This window comes from Dysidea avara, chromosome 2, assembly GCF_963678975.1.
Source record: "Dysidea avara chromosome 2, odDysAvar1.4, whole genome shotgun sequence".
Lineage (NCBI taxonomy): Eukaryota > Metazoa > Porifera > Demospongiae > Dictyoceratida > Dysideidae > Dysidea > Dysidea avara.
Window position 1 is genome coordinate 15596462 of NC_089273.1, and position 16705 is coordinate 15613166.

At 38.9% G+C, this 16705-nt stretch overlaps 1 protein-coding gene across 1 annotated transcript in view; it reads right to left on the reverse strand.

Annotated features, from left to right (window-relative positions):
• The window catches only part of LOC136246693 (TNF receptor-associated factor 3-like), a 49602-nt gene that overhangs the window by 29857 nt on the left and 3040 nt on the right, over window positions 1-16705 (reverse strand). Inside the window, exon 2 of the mRNA XM_066038235.1 lies at window positions 6744-6821. Within this exon, the coding sequence (XP_065894307.1) occupies window positions 6744-6821 (78 nt within the window). The remainder of the gene's footprint in view (window positions 1-6743; window positions 6822-16705) is intronic.

A 16705-nucleotide genomic window follows, 5' to 3' on the forward strand; every position in this document is an offset into this window, starting at 1 on the left:
CAGTCTTGTAGAGGCACTAGAATGGGGATACTCCATCACCAAGATCGAATGTGCCAACCACTCCCTCAAGTGCTTTCGATCTTCACTAGAGCACATGGCACGTGAAAATCCATCATACAAAGGGAAAAACAAACTTACTGAAAGTATGAGAAAATGACTAACTAAATCTGCCAGGAGTGCCATCATCATGCGCAGCAAAGAGAGTGATCGTCAGCAAGCCTTTCTGAAGTTGGAGCATGATTTGCTGAAAGGACCATATCATTGTTTTGGTTACCATGCGAAGTGCAGCACCAACTTTTGTAGAACAGCGCAACAGTCAGCTACATCAGCCATGCAATCCATTCCACCTGATAGCTGTGTCAGTGACATCCCCAGCTACCTTCATGACAGCAGCAGTAATGAATCTGTAGATACCAACACCACTTCCAATACCCAGCACAATGACCTGGAAGAGACAATAATAGAATTACACGAAGAGTGGCAGGATGCTACCGATGACACCGATCTGCAGGAGGTGAGGGCCATTCCTGTTGCATCTACTGCATCCCCTACTCCCCAAGAAGAAGCTATCATTTGTGACATCCAGAGAATACTCAGCCGTCTTGTTGCTAAAGCTCCACAACTCATTGGTATGTTTTTCATGCTACATATAACAATCAAATACAGTAATAATCATTCTATAGGAAACTTTACCACCGACCTTGTTGAGTCTTGGATGCACATGCGCACCAAGTTTGATAGAGGGAAACAAATTAATTGAAGTCAGCAAGGATCCTGGGAAGGCCGTTGTGCAGGAGTTGGCTTAAGGTTGAATGAAGGTCCAACGTGGGGTCCGAAGTGCTGGGAGAAGGCCACTTTCCGTCAACCAAATAACATCTTTGTCACCCATGCTACCTCAATCACTAAAGAAGTACCGTATAGCGGGTTATTTTCGAAACAGAAATTTTCGCACAAGAAGCAAAATCTGAATTTCGAAAGATTTTAATTTCGAAGAGTGCATATTTCGAAGTCCGGATGGATTTCAAATAAACGGAAATCCATGTCACAAATTATGGAGATGCGTGAATGTTTGCCGAAAACTGACTTACTGATGGAATAATCCCCATTCCTGTACACTGGAGAGAAGACTGAGGGAGTCTCATGATCAGGTGGAGTGAATTCACTGGCATGATCATGCTCGATCATAGCTAGTTATCCCTTGAGCTATCCTACCATAGATTCTAGAGCAGACGGCATCAATTCCCATTCTGGAACCTGTTTTCTGGTTATTGGTACAGTAATGATACAGTTTACCCTTTATCATCAGCAATACTGAGCTAAAACTCGAAGAATACATGAACGAATCGCCGAAAGTTGGACGGTTGCTTTGGCGCTTGTGGTAATTTATTTTCGAAAAACAACCGGATGTGGGAATTTATTTTCGAAGAGAAGGGCCTCTTCGAAATATCCGAAAATAAAAACCTTTCAAAAATTACCAGCTATACGGTAGAAAATGATCGAAAACGTAAATCTGTCTTACCAGCAAAACAACAATGCAAGAAATCTCGCCAATCATCTTCTGACAACAGCCTCAGCTCAAGGAGATCTTACTCACGCTATGATGGAGGTCCTAATGCTGCTGATGTCATGCAGGATGTTCCTCCACAACATGTTCAGGACCTGATAATCAGCTTCTACAAGACCAAAGTAGTTACTACAATACAACAAGCAAAACAACTACAACTACTTACCATGCAACATCATTATGATGAGATGGTATCTGGCATCTGAAAAGCAGAAAGAAGAATACAGATAACATCATCAATGGCTGGTACCATCGCCAAACGACAAGCTAGCACTCAAGTTACATCCACCGTACACAACATGCTTTATACCAAAATTCTCTGGTAATGAAGCCACTCATTGGGGCCTAAGTCAGGCCTCTCATTACATACAATGGAAGCAACAGCATGGGTCACCTGAGATATCGGTTGACACTGAGTGTGGATTGGTCATATCAGTTACCCATCCTTGGCTGGCTGCAACCCCAGATGGTTTCATCAATGATCCCCAAGGTACACTTGCCAAGGGACTGGTGGAATTCAAGAATCCCCACAGTTGCCGTGACCTTACCTTAATGGATGCTGTACAGAGTAAGAAATTAACTTTCTTTTCTTGCACTCCGAGTGGTATTCTAGCAATAAAACGTTCTGATAAGTATTTTTACCAACTCCAGGTGGCAATGCACTGTACTGGAATGAAATGGTGCGGCTTCATTGTGAGGACTTGCCGAGATGTTCATGTTGAATGGGTTCAGTATGACGAAACTTTCTGTAATTCCTTCCTGCCGAAACTAAAAGAATTTTTCTTTAACAGCACTCTGCCTGAATTAACTTCACCCATGAAGCCCATCCGCAAACCGACGTGGATTACCGATATGGAAGAATGGAACACAAGAATTGACGCATTGTAATTCATTAGTCAATTAACACTCACTCTGTATGGTTCCTCTGCTATTATCGAGTGGTTATACAATGCTTTGAATCATCTACTTTCTTAATAATGTTACATTCTAATGGTTTTGTGACACACACGCTAATTATACACGTCCACCATCATGCCTCGAAAAATAATAACTCTCTATTAAGCGCCTAACCAGTAACCGTAATAGCTGCCCCCAGACAGCCACAGCCTAGAATTATTGTCACAAGAGCCACCCTCGAATAAGAGCTGTGGCTTGTATCTGAATGTGCTGATGGAAGTGTAATAGTACCATTTAGCTATTTAATTACTGTAATGTAAAGGAGTGTGTGTGTGCACACGCGTGTTTCAAAGACCCTAGAATATGACACAGCACAAGTACTCTAGAACTAGAAGACCACGAAAATTTATTGACTTGGTCTGCCGTGAAGCAGAAAGATATTGCCTTATTGTGACCTGGGGAGGATCCAGGGGGGTCTTAGGGGCCTTGAGACCCCACTCAGGTTGAACTTCGAACAGGAAGCCTAAGAAAGCAACAGATCACAAAATATCGATATACTCTTAATAGAGCAGTCCCTATTTTTAACTATGATAAAGCATCATGTGATGATAGCTCACATGATATGGGTAGTTCAAAGTTTTGCAAATGGCAGAAGATACGCACTTACTGTGAGTGGAAGAGCTGGCAACTGCAAGGGAGCAATGGCATTTGTAGTCACTGATATTGTTGTATAGGTAATCTGATTTTTATAATCTTCTATATTAAGCAGTTTTTACTGCCGGCTTTTGTGGTAATGTACCTGACTCTCCCCAACATTTGGTCAATATGAGCATGTGATATCACTCGACTGTTCTTGAGACCTCACCCAGAAGACACAGAATGAACTTAACTCCAGTGCCCATACTCAACAGTACGAATTATGGAGTGACACAGGAGTTAGCTACTTTGGTAGTTCTTCAACTTGGTCAGGAAGAAGTGTGATGAACAAACACTCCATCATTCATCATAACTACTATGTGCCAGGAAGTAGTACATAAACTATAAGTCTGCTATAGCATAAGTATAGCAATATGCCGCACAAACAGCAATGTAGTTTTCCAGCTAGTCATACACACATTGTGCTTGTTAAAGTTTGCCTAAGGACACATTTTATGCATGAACACTACAGCTGTAGGCCGGATGTACTGAGTTGTACTTTATATAAACTTTAGGTAGGGGGTTACCCTTCCACCCATCTCTTGAAAAATACTGGATTTTTGCCTCCAGGTCTAGGTGTGTGCGTGTGCGTGTGTGTGCGTGCGTGTGTGCATGTTAATAATAAGAGTGACCTCATGCAAGCAGTCTAGCCTAATAGTAGCATTCAGTTCGGACTTCCATCACATGTGGGGGCTTGTCCGGGGAGGTAAGACAGAATCAGAGAGTCAGAAGGCACTGTTGCCGTGATTGTTGTAGCGATCCTACGAATACTTACTCCACACCAACCAAGACCCAGAACTTGGAACTTTTTAATCACAGGCATTTATTGTGTCATTTGTAGATAACAGGGATACACTAGTGATAGTTTTGTTTGAGAGTGTGTGCTATTGTGCATGTTTACCACAGGAGAAGATTGATCATCGCAGTTAACAGAGCATTGATAAATATCGATTGATACTTGAAAACACTAAGTCTGTCAATGAAAGACATTTGCACAAGCCCAGGCCTGGCACAAATTAATAGTGCAAGATGCTGTACACAAGCCTGAGAAGAGGCATAACTCAAGCATTTTAAAGGTTCTGTGTTGATTATCAACGTCTTAATTCAATCAACAGAATGGACACTTTTCCATTACCAAGAGTGGACGACACTTCAGAACTACTGGCTAACACCACATACTGTAGCACCCTAGAACTTATGTCAGGATATTGGCATGTATGGATGAAGAATCACAACAAAAGACAACATTCTGTTCACATTCCAGATTATAATGAATTCAAAGTCATGCCATTTGGTCTATGCACCGCATCAGCCACATTCCAATGACTAGTGGAGATGATGTTAACAGGTTTAGCTGGGGAAAACATTTTGTATATCAGGATGATATTCTAGTAGATGATAAAACCATTGCAGAGCATATCGGCAATTTGAGGAAGGTCCTGACACAAGTTAAAAATGCTGGATTATGTCTGACCCCAAGTGAACACCACCTGGCAAAACGGGAAAGTGTACTTGGCTTATGGAGTATCTTCTAAGGGCATTGCTGCTGATCCAAACAAGTTAAATGTGGTAAAAGGATTTCCAACCCCAAATAATGTTAAGCAACAATAAAGTACTGTGTACTGGTTACTACAGTTGTGCTAGCTAGTGTTCCAGTTTTCTACTTTTGTGTGATAAAGTTTGAAACATTCCTTATCGTCACTTACACATAAATGTACAGATCATTTTAGGGATTGGCATCATAGTACCAGAGATTTATCCCAGGATTTTACACAATAGCTGCTCCATTATTTGCCTTAACACACAAGGATGCTATGTTTGTATGGGATCAGACATGCCATGAGACATTTGCACATCTGAAGGATTTGTTGACGACTGCACCTCTATTAGCTTTCTCAAACTGTGCCAAACCTTTTGTTTTAGAAACTAATGCCTCCATTGCAGGCTTGGGAGCTGTACTTGCCAAGAGCAGGAGAACAGACTACTCACCCCAATTGCTTTATCCAGCCACACTTTGCAGAAACAAGAGAAAAGCTATGGCATTGTGAAACTGGAAGCCCTTGGTGTTGTATGGGGAATCAGGCACTTCAGACCATATTTGTATGGCAATTACCCTACAATGTGCATACAGATCATGAAGCACTAAAGTCTTCGCTCAATACCCTCATCTATCTGGTAAACTTGTGCGATGGGGATAGCTATTCAAGAGCTGACTCTGCATCCACTATCGACCAGGTCAAGTTAATTAAGCAGCTGATGCTCTGTCTTGCCACCCAGTATCCACAGACACATCAATAGAGAGTGTGGTTACAGCTGTAACATACGATAAAGAGCTCTCAGTCATGCATGCTAACTGTGCAGTCAACCAGCTAGCACAACCACTTAACTAACATCAAGAAGATGACTCCACATAGAAGGATGATACACATTATTTCCTGGACAAGGAATTACCAGCCAACGAAAAGAAAGCATGTGAGATCATCTTGAGAAACGTAGAATTTGAGAAGCAGATGAGACATTATACCATGTAGACCCTCACAAAACACTGTGGATTGTGTCACCCCTAAAAGATTGAAGAGGGTACTTTGAATCAGCCCATACTGGAATGTTTGGAGGACACTTTGGTAGTACCAAAGTATACGGCCAACTTGTCAAGCATTACTGGTGACCAGATGTGTCAAGATGTAGTTATCTGGTCTCATTCCTGCTAGGTGTGTACATCACGACAAAAGGGTCATCAAATCCATATTCCTTTAACACCCATTCCACTATCAGGTTCCATTTGATGGGATTGGCATTGATGTGATTAAGTTTCCAACCAGCAGCAAAGGAAACAAATATGCTATTGTGATGATGGACTAAATGACAAAGTGGCCAGAGGTCTTTGCAGTTAAAGACCAGACTATGGCACAGGTCTCAGTGGAACAGAAAGTACCCCTGTATGGAGTGCCCTCGGAGTTGCTATCAGACAGAGGGGCGGCATTTTTGTCCAAGTTAATGGAAGAAGTATATTTGGTACTTGGAGTTGAAAAGGTCACATACCACCCTCAGATAGATGGCTTGTTTTGCTTTATGGTATTATGGTAGAGATCCGGTGTTACCTACATTGGTAAGATTAAGTCCTCAGAAGGGCAGACTTGTGCAAATTTAGGTGATTACATACAAATCAGACATCACACCACGCATGACCACCGCATGGAAAGCTGTGCAAACTGCTATCCAGAATGCACAGGTTAAAGAGAAGCACTGCTATGATAGACAGCATCTCTATGTATAGCTGGGGAGACCAGGTGATATTATACGTATACCATCAGATAGTTTTGATCAGTAAGCCCACAGCTAGTAGCATCCAGGTCTCTTTAGATGTTCTCCAAAAGAGTTGGCAGGTGGTAACACTAATGGTACTTACGAACAAGAACACAATAGTTCTGAAAGCACCAATGACTGTGGATGGTGATGCTGAGGAAACACAGATGTACAAAGTGAAAAGGTGTGTATAGAAGAGAAACTCTTATAGAAATTGAGATTTATACCTTACATTGTTAACATACATATGCTTTGTAAATGAATATATGATAAAACATACCTGTTCTCTTGTTTTGCAGTTTTCTTCACAAAAAGGACAGCTGTAATCCTTTCTTTGGGTACATTCCACTAAATGCTCCTACAGTAACAATACATCCACATAATTTGAAAACACCACCTGGTTCAAGCCATTCGGCTAATTGAAAATGGAAACACAAAAATGTTCAAATCTTCATATATAGGGACCCACCGATTATGCTGACATAATAATGAGCATAACGCATTGAGCATAATGCTAGCATAATAGGCAGAACGCTTGTGGATTACCATAAATTCTTGCTTATCAAAATACATATCACAGAAAAAATTGATATACTCTAATAGAGCAGTCAGAGAATGAACAGACAGCTAACTGTTCTATTAGAGCATATCGATCTTATTGTGGTATGCATTTTGACAAGCAAGGATTTAGAGTCTGTGCTTCAGCAACTTATTGTTTTCCCATAAAACATGCGAACTGAGGTATAAATATTGAGCATAATTTAAGCACAATAGGCAAATTTTTTAGCAGTGTAGCATAGCATAATAGGTTAAATAATGAGCATAATCGGCAGGTCCCTATTCATATACATATATGTTAGAGTAAAGCCCTTGCTTAGTAGTGGCCTGCTATAGCCACCTTGTTACAAAAATCATCTGTGTACAAATACCACCTCTATAATATGGTGTACTTCATCACCTTATTAACAAGACCACATTATAGTGAACTGTAATACACTACTACTGTATCAAAAAAATAATAAAAATGCAGTCCCATAAGCACCCTTTTTCTAGGTGTCTTGTTAACAAAGCCATGAAATACAAGTCTGCATGGAATAACCATTGTTACAATTATGTCTTTGTATAATAATGTGGACCTATTATAGTGAGGTCATTAATAAGAATTAGAAAATGGTATGCATAATATCTTTAAATCCACTAAGAGACCTGCTAGCAAGTTCTTAAAATGGTTAGAAACCTGCTAGCAAAAAAGACCTCAAACATCACAAATCTCACTTTCAATCATTGATTTACAATGCTTCCTCCAAGCATATTCAGGCTGATAGCCTGCAGTGGGTGACTAGTCACCCAGGCCAACATGTGGTTAACCACTCTATTCATTTTATAGGCATACCTAAAAGATTTCAATTATGGGAGGTAAAATCTAACGTTGTATGCACGTTTGTTATGATGAACGGAGAAGTCCAGAAATATCATGGAAAGTTCTGTTTAGTGCCCATCTATTTCTTGAGTGTTTTAATACTATTTTGGTCTTCTATTAAACCAAGGATGGACTTTACTAAGGCCTAAAAAGGATAAGCTTCCTTGTAAATACATTATTTTGTGTTGTAATGTGGGCATTTCCATATTCGAACTCCTTCGAAATTGTACCTGTTCTTCATGCTACTGTGGCGCCACTGAAGGCACAACTTGTGACAACTTGTTCCCATCGTAATTCGTTCCCATTGTATAAATCCACACAAGCTGCTGCTGTGATGCCATGGGCAAACTGGCTACTGCTAACCCGGCTTGACATTACGTATTATCGGTCACTGCCGTTTCCCAGCTGTGCCAGATACAAGTCTAACTTGTGAAGGAAGCAGTTCGATTTTTTTCAACACTTCCAACAAAAGCACATTCAGTCTTCTGTGATTATTTTAACATTGTGTGATGATTTCAGCATGACATATAACTCAATCCCACAATGACTCCACCTACAGCTGTACATACCCATATAAAGCACCACATAAAGCTCATATATTTTCTAAGTCGGTTAGAGACCACGCCCTCAGATCTTCATGGATTTTAAAAACCTCGCTTCGCTTGGTTTTTAAAATCCACGAAGATCCTCGTGCTAGGTATCTAACCTACATTTATGTAAAGAGCTGGTCTTTGTAAAAGATGGCCACTGAATGAAGTGAACTTCTAAATGATATCATTAAGTATCACTGGAAGCTAATCACAAAATGGTTTTTGTAGAGAGGTGGTCTTGTAATCAAGAGGTGGCAACTAAGCAAGGGTTTTACTCTAACATTCATTTCGACCATTTTTTAGTCATTTAAACTACTTTCAGGTGTCCAACCATTGCACCTATCTGAAATAGCTACAGTACTGTTCAAATATAACTTCACAGTGCACAAGTGTTGCGTCAACACATGTGTGAACTCAACACATACACATGGTTTGGTCTCGTGCACACACAACTACATGCATGAAGGCACCACCACATGTGTAATGGCACCACCACATGTGTACCACCACCACATGCCTTCACCACCACCACCACCACCACCACACATGAAAACACACATGTAGTTCACTTTATAAGCATGACTCTTAGCAAAATTACTGTAGCTACAGTACGCACATGGCTGAAGAAAACGTGTGCCTGGCTTGTAACGTACGTAGCTAGTTGCAGTAGTATTAAATCACCAGTATAAAACATTGTTGTACCATACCCAGTTGCTCATAATCTACGTGTGCTGTGGTCTTTCACTGTAAAACATAACTATAGTAGGCTGGCAGACGAAATTTCAGGTTATGACAACTGTTTTAAAATTTAATAATTCAAATGTCTATATACTTTTCTTGTTTTTAATGCTGTAATTGATGCTGAATGGAGTAACACTATTCTGTAAAGGTGATTTTTGTTGCGTATGATACATGATGGTTTTAGATGATGCTATTTTAGAGGCATGCGTTACTTTAGGGGGGAATCCTACTAAACAGTATGACTACACTGCCTGCTCATACTATAGTGTGCTTGCTTTCACCTGAGCCCCTGCCAAAAAAATAGTATCAAAGAGGTGAACATGTGTCACTCCCAATGGTTGTGTACTGGAACAAGCATGTTTTCATGTTGTAAACATGTTCACATCCCTTACTAAAGGTATGTGATATGGGATATTGTTAAAGCCTCATAACTCAATTGTTCTCACCCATATCGAAGCAGTCTTTTGATAAGTAGTTCTGGTATTTAAAGGATTTCATAGTGCTAGTAAATGTTTGGGCAGCTGGCCTATGTTAAAAGAATTACTAACAAGAAATGAGGGCTCAGGTAACATGAACCAACTATAATCCATCAAGTGAATGTGTTACAAAATAATAGCACCTTGACATGCTACATCAGGCAATTAGCCACTAGAATTACTATTGCACTTGTTTGTCAAGGTCCCTCAATAATATTACTCTTATTGGCTAAAATAGTGTAGTGTGTTTCTATTTGAAGTACATGTCCGTTTCGACAACTAATGTTACCATAGTGATATATGCCACATAGCAATATTATGGTTGCTTAGCAATGGTTGCAGGTAGGTAAAATATTACTTTGGGACAATAGCAATAGTTGCTAAGCGTGGTTGATCTTTTGCCATGGTTATTCTTTGACTTTCTGTTGCTTAGTAACAGTTGCTATGGCTGACAGATTGCTTGGTATAGGATGGATGGCTGTGGTATTCGGCATTAATAGTTCTTGTATAGTAAATAGGAAATACCCTGTAAGCGCGGCACTTCACCTGTAATACTTTTTTTTGTTTAGATCGCTTGCACTATTAATCCTGAATAGCCATCTGTCCTATTACATATACCACTCTAACAAGTAAACATGTTACAACATAATACTCTCAATAACAGTTTGATGTATTAAAGAAATAGTAATTAACCAATAGAATTAGTATTATGCTTGTTTGTCAAGGTCCCTAGATAAAAACCTGTAACACTGGCTAAAACAGTACGGTGTGTTTCTATTGGAAGTACACTAGCGGTGCACCGATATGGAGATTTTCCAATATACAAATAACCAATACATTGGCTATAAAAATCACCGATTTTGATACCGATATCTGAACGTAAAAGGTTTTCAGACAATAAACGTTTTAAAAATGTGGCAAAAAGCTTAAAGGTGGTCACTGAAACGTATGTAAAGAAAAAATATATATTTTGAAAAAGGTAGTGAGTGATAAAAAGGTGTGTAAAAAAAGTGTGACCAACTCCGAATTTGAACCCTGGCCATCATGAAAAACTTGTCAACATGCTTTAACCATTGTGCTACCAAGTCAACTGTAGACACTTTGGACAATTATAGTACTTAAGTGCAATATCTGCTTATATCTGCTAAAAGTCAACTTTTCACCGATACTAATATCATGATATCAGTACTAATACTGATATCGATATCAGTGCACCTCTATCAGAGCACCTCTATAGTACATCTCTGATTTGTGACAGTCTTAGCAAAAACCCAACTTGTTTGCACAATTTTTGAATATTTAAAAAAAATTATCTCAGCATTATCTGCAGTGTCCAAGGAATGGATCACCAAAGTTTCAGCCTTCTGTGGCAAGTAGTTTTGGAATTATAGTGCTGTACAATAGGAAGAGCAATTGTGCAGTGACTATACTGAAAATAAACTACAGGCCCTTACATTCTCAGCCTTAACTTCCATTTGCATTAGACTACAACATTACAATTTAGCTTAAAATGTTTGTAAATGTAATAGGATGGATGGCTGTCGTATTCCAGATTAATAGTGTGAGAATTGTAAACAGGAAGGAGTAAAATAGTGTGAGGTGAAGCCGAGCACTATTTCCTTCCTATTTACGATGTGAAAACTATTAACCATTTAAGGACCAGCGTCGTACATGTACGTCCAAATATAGCCTCACGCAAAAACCCAGCATCGTACATGTACGTCCAAGATACTAAGCAGTAAACAAAGAGCTATATCTTCACAGTATTAGAAGCTATGGGCTTTAAACAAAGACGATTTTGTTCTCCATTAGTAGGCAATTCTTTTGATATACAATGCCAATATATTACGAACTACACTAGAAAGAACTAGCCGTCTAATTTAAGTATATTATATTTACACAACAACAAAACTAACCTTATACAAATCCGTCCATAATTTTCGCCTTGTAGCTCATATTGAGCAACAATAAACTTCATGGCGCTCTTCATTTAGAGATGCATCTAATGATATACAAGATCACGTGATGGCACTCTTTAAAAGGAGTAAAGCAATGGCTTGTAACAGATCACATCGTGAAGAAGACAGATCGTCACCGGTGTTAACAAATCGCTTTAGTAGTGGAAAATGGTAAGTTCTACACACTAATAACTTAGATATTTCTGCTTATTATTGATAGGCGAATCTGTACTACAGTTTGTATTAACCCTTACTACTTCCTGCGGTTTTGGTGACACTACAAACTTGCTAAGTAATAGAAAATGCAAATTTCATAAAACTTGTGGGTTTTCAGGGTAGGCACTGCGTAAATTACTGTAGTCCTTAAAGGGTTAAACCGAATACCACAGCCATCCGTCCCATTGCAAATTAATCCAACAACCATAGCAACTGTTACTAGGTAACAGAAATTCAAGAAACAAACACCACTGCAAAAGACCAAACACACATAGCAACCATTGCTATGGTCTTAAAATGATGCAACAGCTACCCAACAACCATTGCTAAGCAAGCATATTGTTGCTATTCCATGGGGCATCTATCACTATGGTAACAATAGTTGTCAAGTTGGACATTTACTTCTAATAAAAATACCACTCTATTTTAGCCATTCAAATTAGTATTACATATTTTTAGCAGGTTGGTCACCATTTAAACCTGGAACATTGAGCTACCTCACAATGTATACCAATTTGGAAAAAGGTCCTTTTATTATTGTGGGTGTGTTCTGTCATAGATATTATAACACCTGGATTGGAAACGGTTTTCGCGGACCTAATATACACTGTAGTTATGACGTAGGCACTCTTGAAACAATCCCTGTTATCCGCGCTAGGGAAAAATAATTACCTTTGGATGCTGAAAAGTCATTCGAGAATGTGAAAACTGATGAGTTATCGACGTGGTTAGTCATATTATAACATGCTATACATGCTAGTCTAGTTTTTGTACGAAAAAAGTGCATATTCGCGTTTTGAAAAAATGCCCCATTTTTGCTTCCTTTCTCTTTCTCTGGAGCTAGTGAAAATTCTAAAGTGTTTTATGTCATGAATTTAAGCTGTATTGACTCGCTATTTAATAGTGATACTGTACTGTGAGTTTAGAGGTGTTATTGTAACAAATTTGCGACTTTTGCCAAGTTTTAGCCAGTGGTATCTTTTTGCCTGTTTCATAAATGGGCGTGAAACTAACCAGACAAGCATCTTTTGATCGTTTTGAGTCGCCGAGGTGATTGTCTGTGATAAAATACATCACTTAGGCTATATTTTGAGTTGGTATCTGTAGTAGATTAAGAACAACGGACCATCCATTAGTTTCATGCCAACAATCTTTACTTCCTTGTGTATGGGCCCTAAATGTGAGTCATTCTTCTAGATACAAGTTCAGTTTTAATGGTGCCACAATATCTAAGGATGTGAGGTAAAGAGTTTTAATTGTGTTAAGTTGTTAGTTCAAAATTTCATTGTAACCAACCTGGTATAAATTTGCAGGTGACAATGATTATTTGGTCAGTGTACCATCGTTACTGCTGTAAATATACACAAATAAGAAGGGTAAGGAATTGAACTGTTGTGAATGTTGAAGTGCTGATCGTTTGGTACATTTGTTTGCCATTGTTCTGAGATTTTGTGGCACTATCATGTTCACAGTAATTTACTGTACTAAAGTCATACCATGTGTTTCACGGATTGTTTGCCCTCTAGTAGTGAGGTGGCAGGTTTTGTTAGCGTTATATGACTGCTCTATTAGAATATCTTGATCTTGACAGGTGCAAAAGCTGAAGTCCTTCCATAATAAAGTGATGGAGCTCCATTTCCTTCCCCTTGGCTACTGCACCTGTTACTGTTTGCACAATATTTTATTTTTGAGTTTGTCAAAACATTGACCCACTGCATACGCATCCATGAAACATAAAATTAATCTGTCATGGCCTAAGCTGATCACTGGTTATATATTTTTGTTGTATAGTTGTACTGCACAAAAGCAACTTGAACTGTGAAAAAGGTTCCAGCCTTCGAAAGCCTGTGTGAATAAAGCTGTGCACCAAGAGAAAGTAAAGTAGTGCTGACCCTGTCTGGGTGGTAAAGGCTTTAGCCCCATTGGTTGTACAGTAAATAGTTAGTTGTTAGTTTGCCTGGTTAATTTTCAACTATGTTTGAATATGTAGTAGTGTAAGGGACTGTAAGTCCACACTTTTTACATCGCCACTCGTAACTGGCCTTGTGCAATGGTTTTCAAAAATTGATAATAACAAGCCAAAAAGAAAGCAAACTATCCAGTGCCATGATATCACATGTTATTTGATTACTGAGTGGACCTTGTTTAAAAATTACAAATACAATGTAACATTCAACCAATGTAAAGTAGGAATAAAAATGAAGTATGACTGTCCAGTATATTGTAACTCCCCCGCATATATGCCACATGCTTTAGCTGCAGCAGAAGACATTGATTTTCTTGCTGAATACTTACAGTGGGCACGTTAAAAAAAAAAAAAAAACAAGACAAAAACAAAGAAAAGTTTGAGTATTTTACAACTTGTTACATGTTATATATAGGCAAAAAGCCATCAACTCACCACAAGGGTGATCCTATAAAGAAGAAAACTACAGACGTTTAATGATACTAACACATTGCCACTAACTTCAGCCATGCCAGTAATAAGCTGGTGTTCAGAATGATTCTCAAGCTGTCAGTAGTGCTCAGATTAATCCTCAAGGTTCAGCTGACACAATCAAGTGGCTGTCAACTGAATCCTTCAGTGATGTTGTCTATCTGCCATCACCCAGTAATGCTGTCTATCTGCCAGTAGGCATGAGGCTATTATGCTCCAAAAATTGAGCATTATGCTTTTGAGTAGTGCTCAAATAATCACCTATCATGCTTTTGAGAATTGCCTGTAATTCCCAAAATTATGCCACCATAATTGGCTAATAATGCCAATTCATTGCTGTATCAGGCCATTTTCGTTGATGTTTAAGCTTCAAATAGTCTTTAATTCTTTAGCTGGTTGCTGTATTAGAGTATTTCATTTCAATGCGACTGCTTTATTAGAGTAAATAATATTCAGTGATTGTTCTATTAGAATTACTGACTGCTCTATTAGAGCATCTTGATCATTAAAACTGAATTGTGCAATCTGCAGATTTTCCTACTGTTAAAGCTTTATAATCACCTCAAAATTCTAGCATAATTCCTGATTCCCACACAAACCTATTATGCCTGAAATTATGCTGGCATAATCGCCGCATCCCTATCCACCATCACCCAGTTATGCTTTTCCACCTAGCATTCCAAACAACATAATACATTCACCAAAGTATGCCTACTCCATGCCACCTAGCCATCTTTATCCACCAAGTGATGGTCATGGTTATCCTTGATATACCACCAGCCAAGTATTGGATATTTTCCAACAAACAATTGTGTCTTCTTTCCAACACCCACAATCCCTTACCCTTATCGCAGTTCATCACGCAGTCCATACCCTCCACCATACGCATTTTTTGCCACAATACAATCCTGTGTTACCATCTAGTAGCCATATTAACAGAAGAACATGACATGTCATGTCCTAGATGTAACACACAATACTTCTGAGCCTCAAGCGATGTGATCCTTAGAATCCCATTCAGAAGATACACCAGTATTCACATTACTACAGTTAACTCCGAAGAAGTGCTATGGATATAGTAATGCGAATGCTACTAAAACACTATATGATATGGTAGTAAAGTACAAAGAACGACATATCACAGAGATCAAGACACACTGTAGTGTATCGTGCGGCCCAAGAAGCCGGCGCGCCATATCATGAGTATATTAACAGGAAGAAAGTAAATGTAATTTTCACACCTTTGTAGCTCCGTGATTCCATACCTGATTGACACCAAAGTTGCTACAGAAGTGCCAGCTAGGTAGGGAAGTCCACTTTCCAAATTTGAAGAAAATCGCTCTAGCCATTTCTGAGATACGTGCAGCCAAAGTTTGGGGTTTTTTTCTTCGTTTTCTTCTACTTCTTTTCGCACACTTTGCAAAATCCGCAATAAAACACGAATGCATGCTCCAATCGGGCTGAAATTTGGCACACTTAAAGGACTCATTAAATACCAAGTTTGGTAGGAATCCGATGAACATTCATGGAGATATGACTGATTATTTGTGTAAAATAAGGTCGAAGGTCTGTCACGCCCACAAGGTAAACCCCTTGAAGGAATGAGATGAAAATTGCTATTATATGTAGACGGAGTAACTATCATAGGAGTGCCTTTTCGTGGTTTGAAAGGAATCCAGTTAAAGACCATCAAGATACGACACAAAACCCAACCGGTGTCACAATTACACGATCAATTTTAACTATTAGTTTTCACGCCTACCAGGCATGAAGAGCAATGAGCTGAAAATCGATGTGTAGCTGGAATAATTATCATAGAAAGTCCTTGCAGTAGTACAGAAGAATCGGATTACAAATCACTGAGCTATGATTCCAAAGCCAACTATGTGTATATAGCATATGCGAGATCGAGATACTCTAATAGAACAGTCACCCTAATAGAGCATTCAGCTACATTTATAACTTATGCCATTATAGAATTATATTGCATTGCAAGTTATTCTATAGGGAGTTCAGCTAGGAATAGTTACTTTTATAGAAAATTCAGCTACAAGCAAGTCACTCTGTAGTACAAAAGTCATCGTGTAGCTGAAGAGTTCAGAAACCAATCAAAAAAACCACTCTGTAAAGAGTTCAGCTATACAAATATGTTATAACTCTATAGAGAAAGTTATGACTCTATAGAGAGATCAGCTACAAGACATCACCTTGTAGAGAGTTCAGCTACAAAGAAACCACCACGTAGAGAGTTCAGCTGCAAACAAATCATCTGTAGAGATTTCAGCCAGAAACAAGTTCACCCTGTAGAGAGATCAGCTACAAAGAAACCATCCTGTAGAGAGTTCAATTAAAAACAGATAACCCTATAGAGAGTTCAGCTGGAAACAAGTAACCGTGTAGAAAG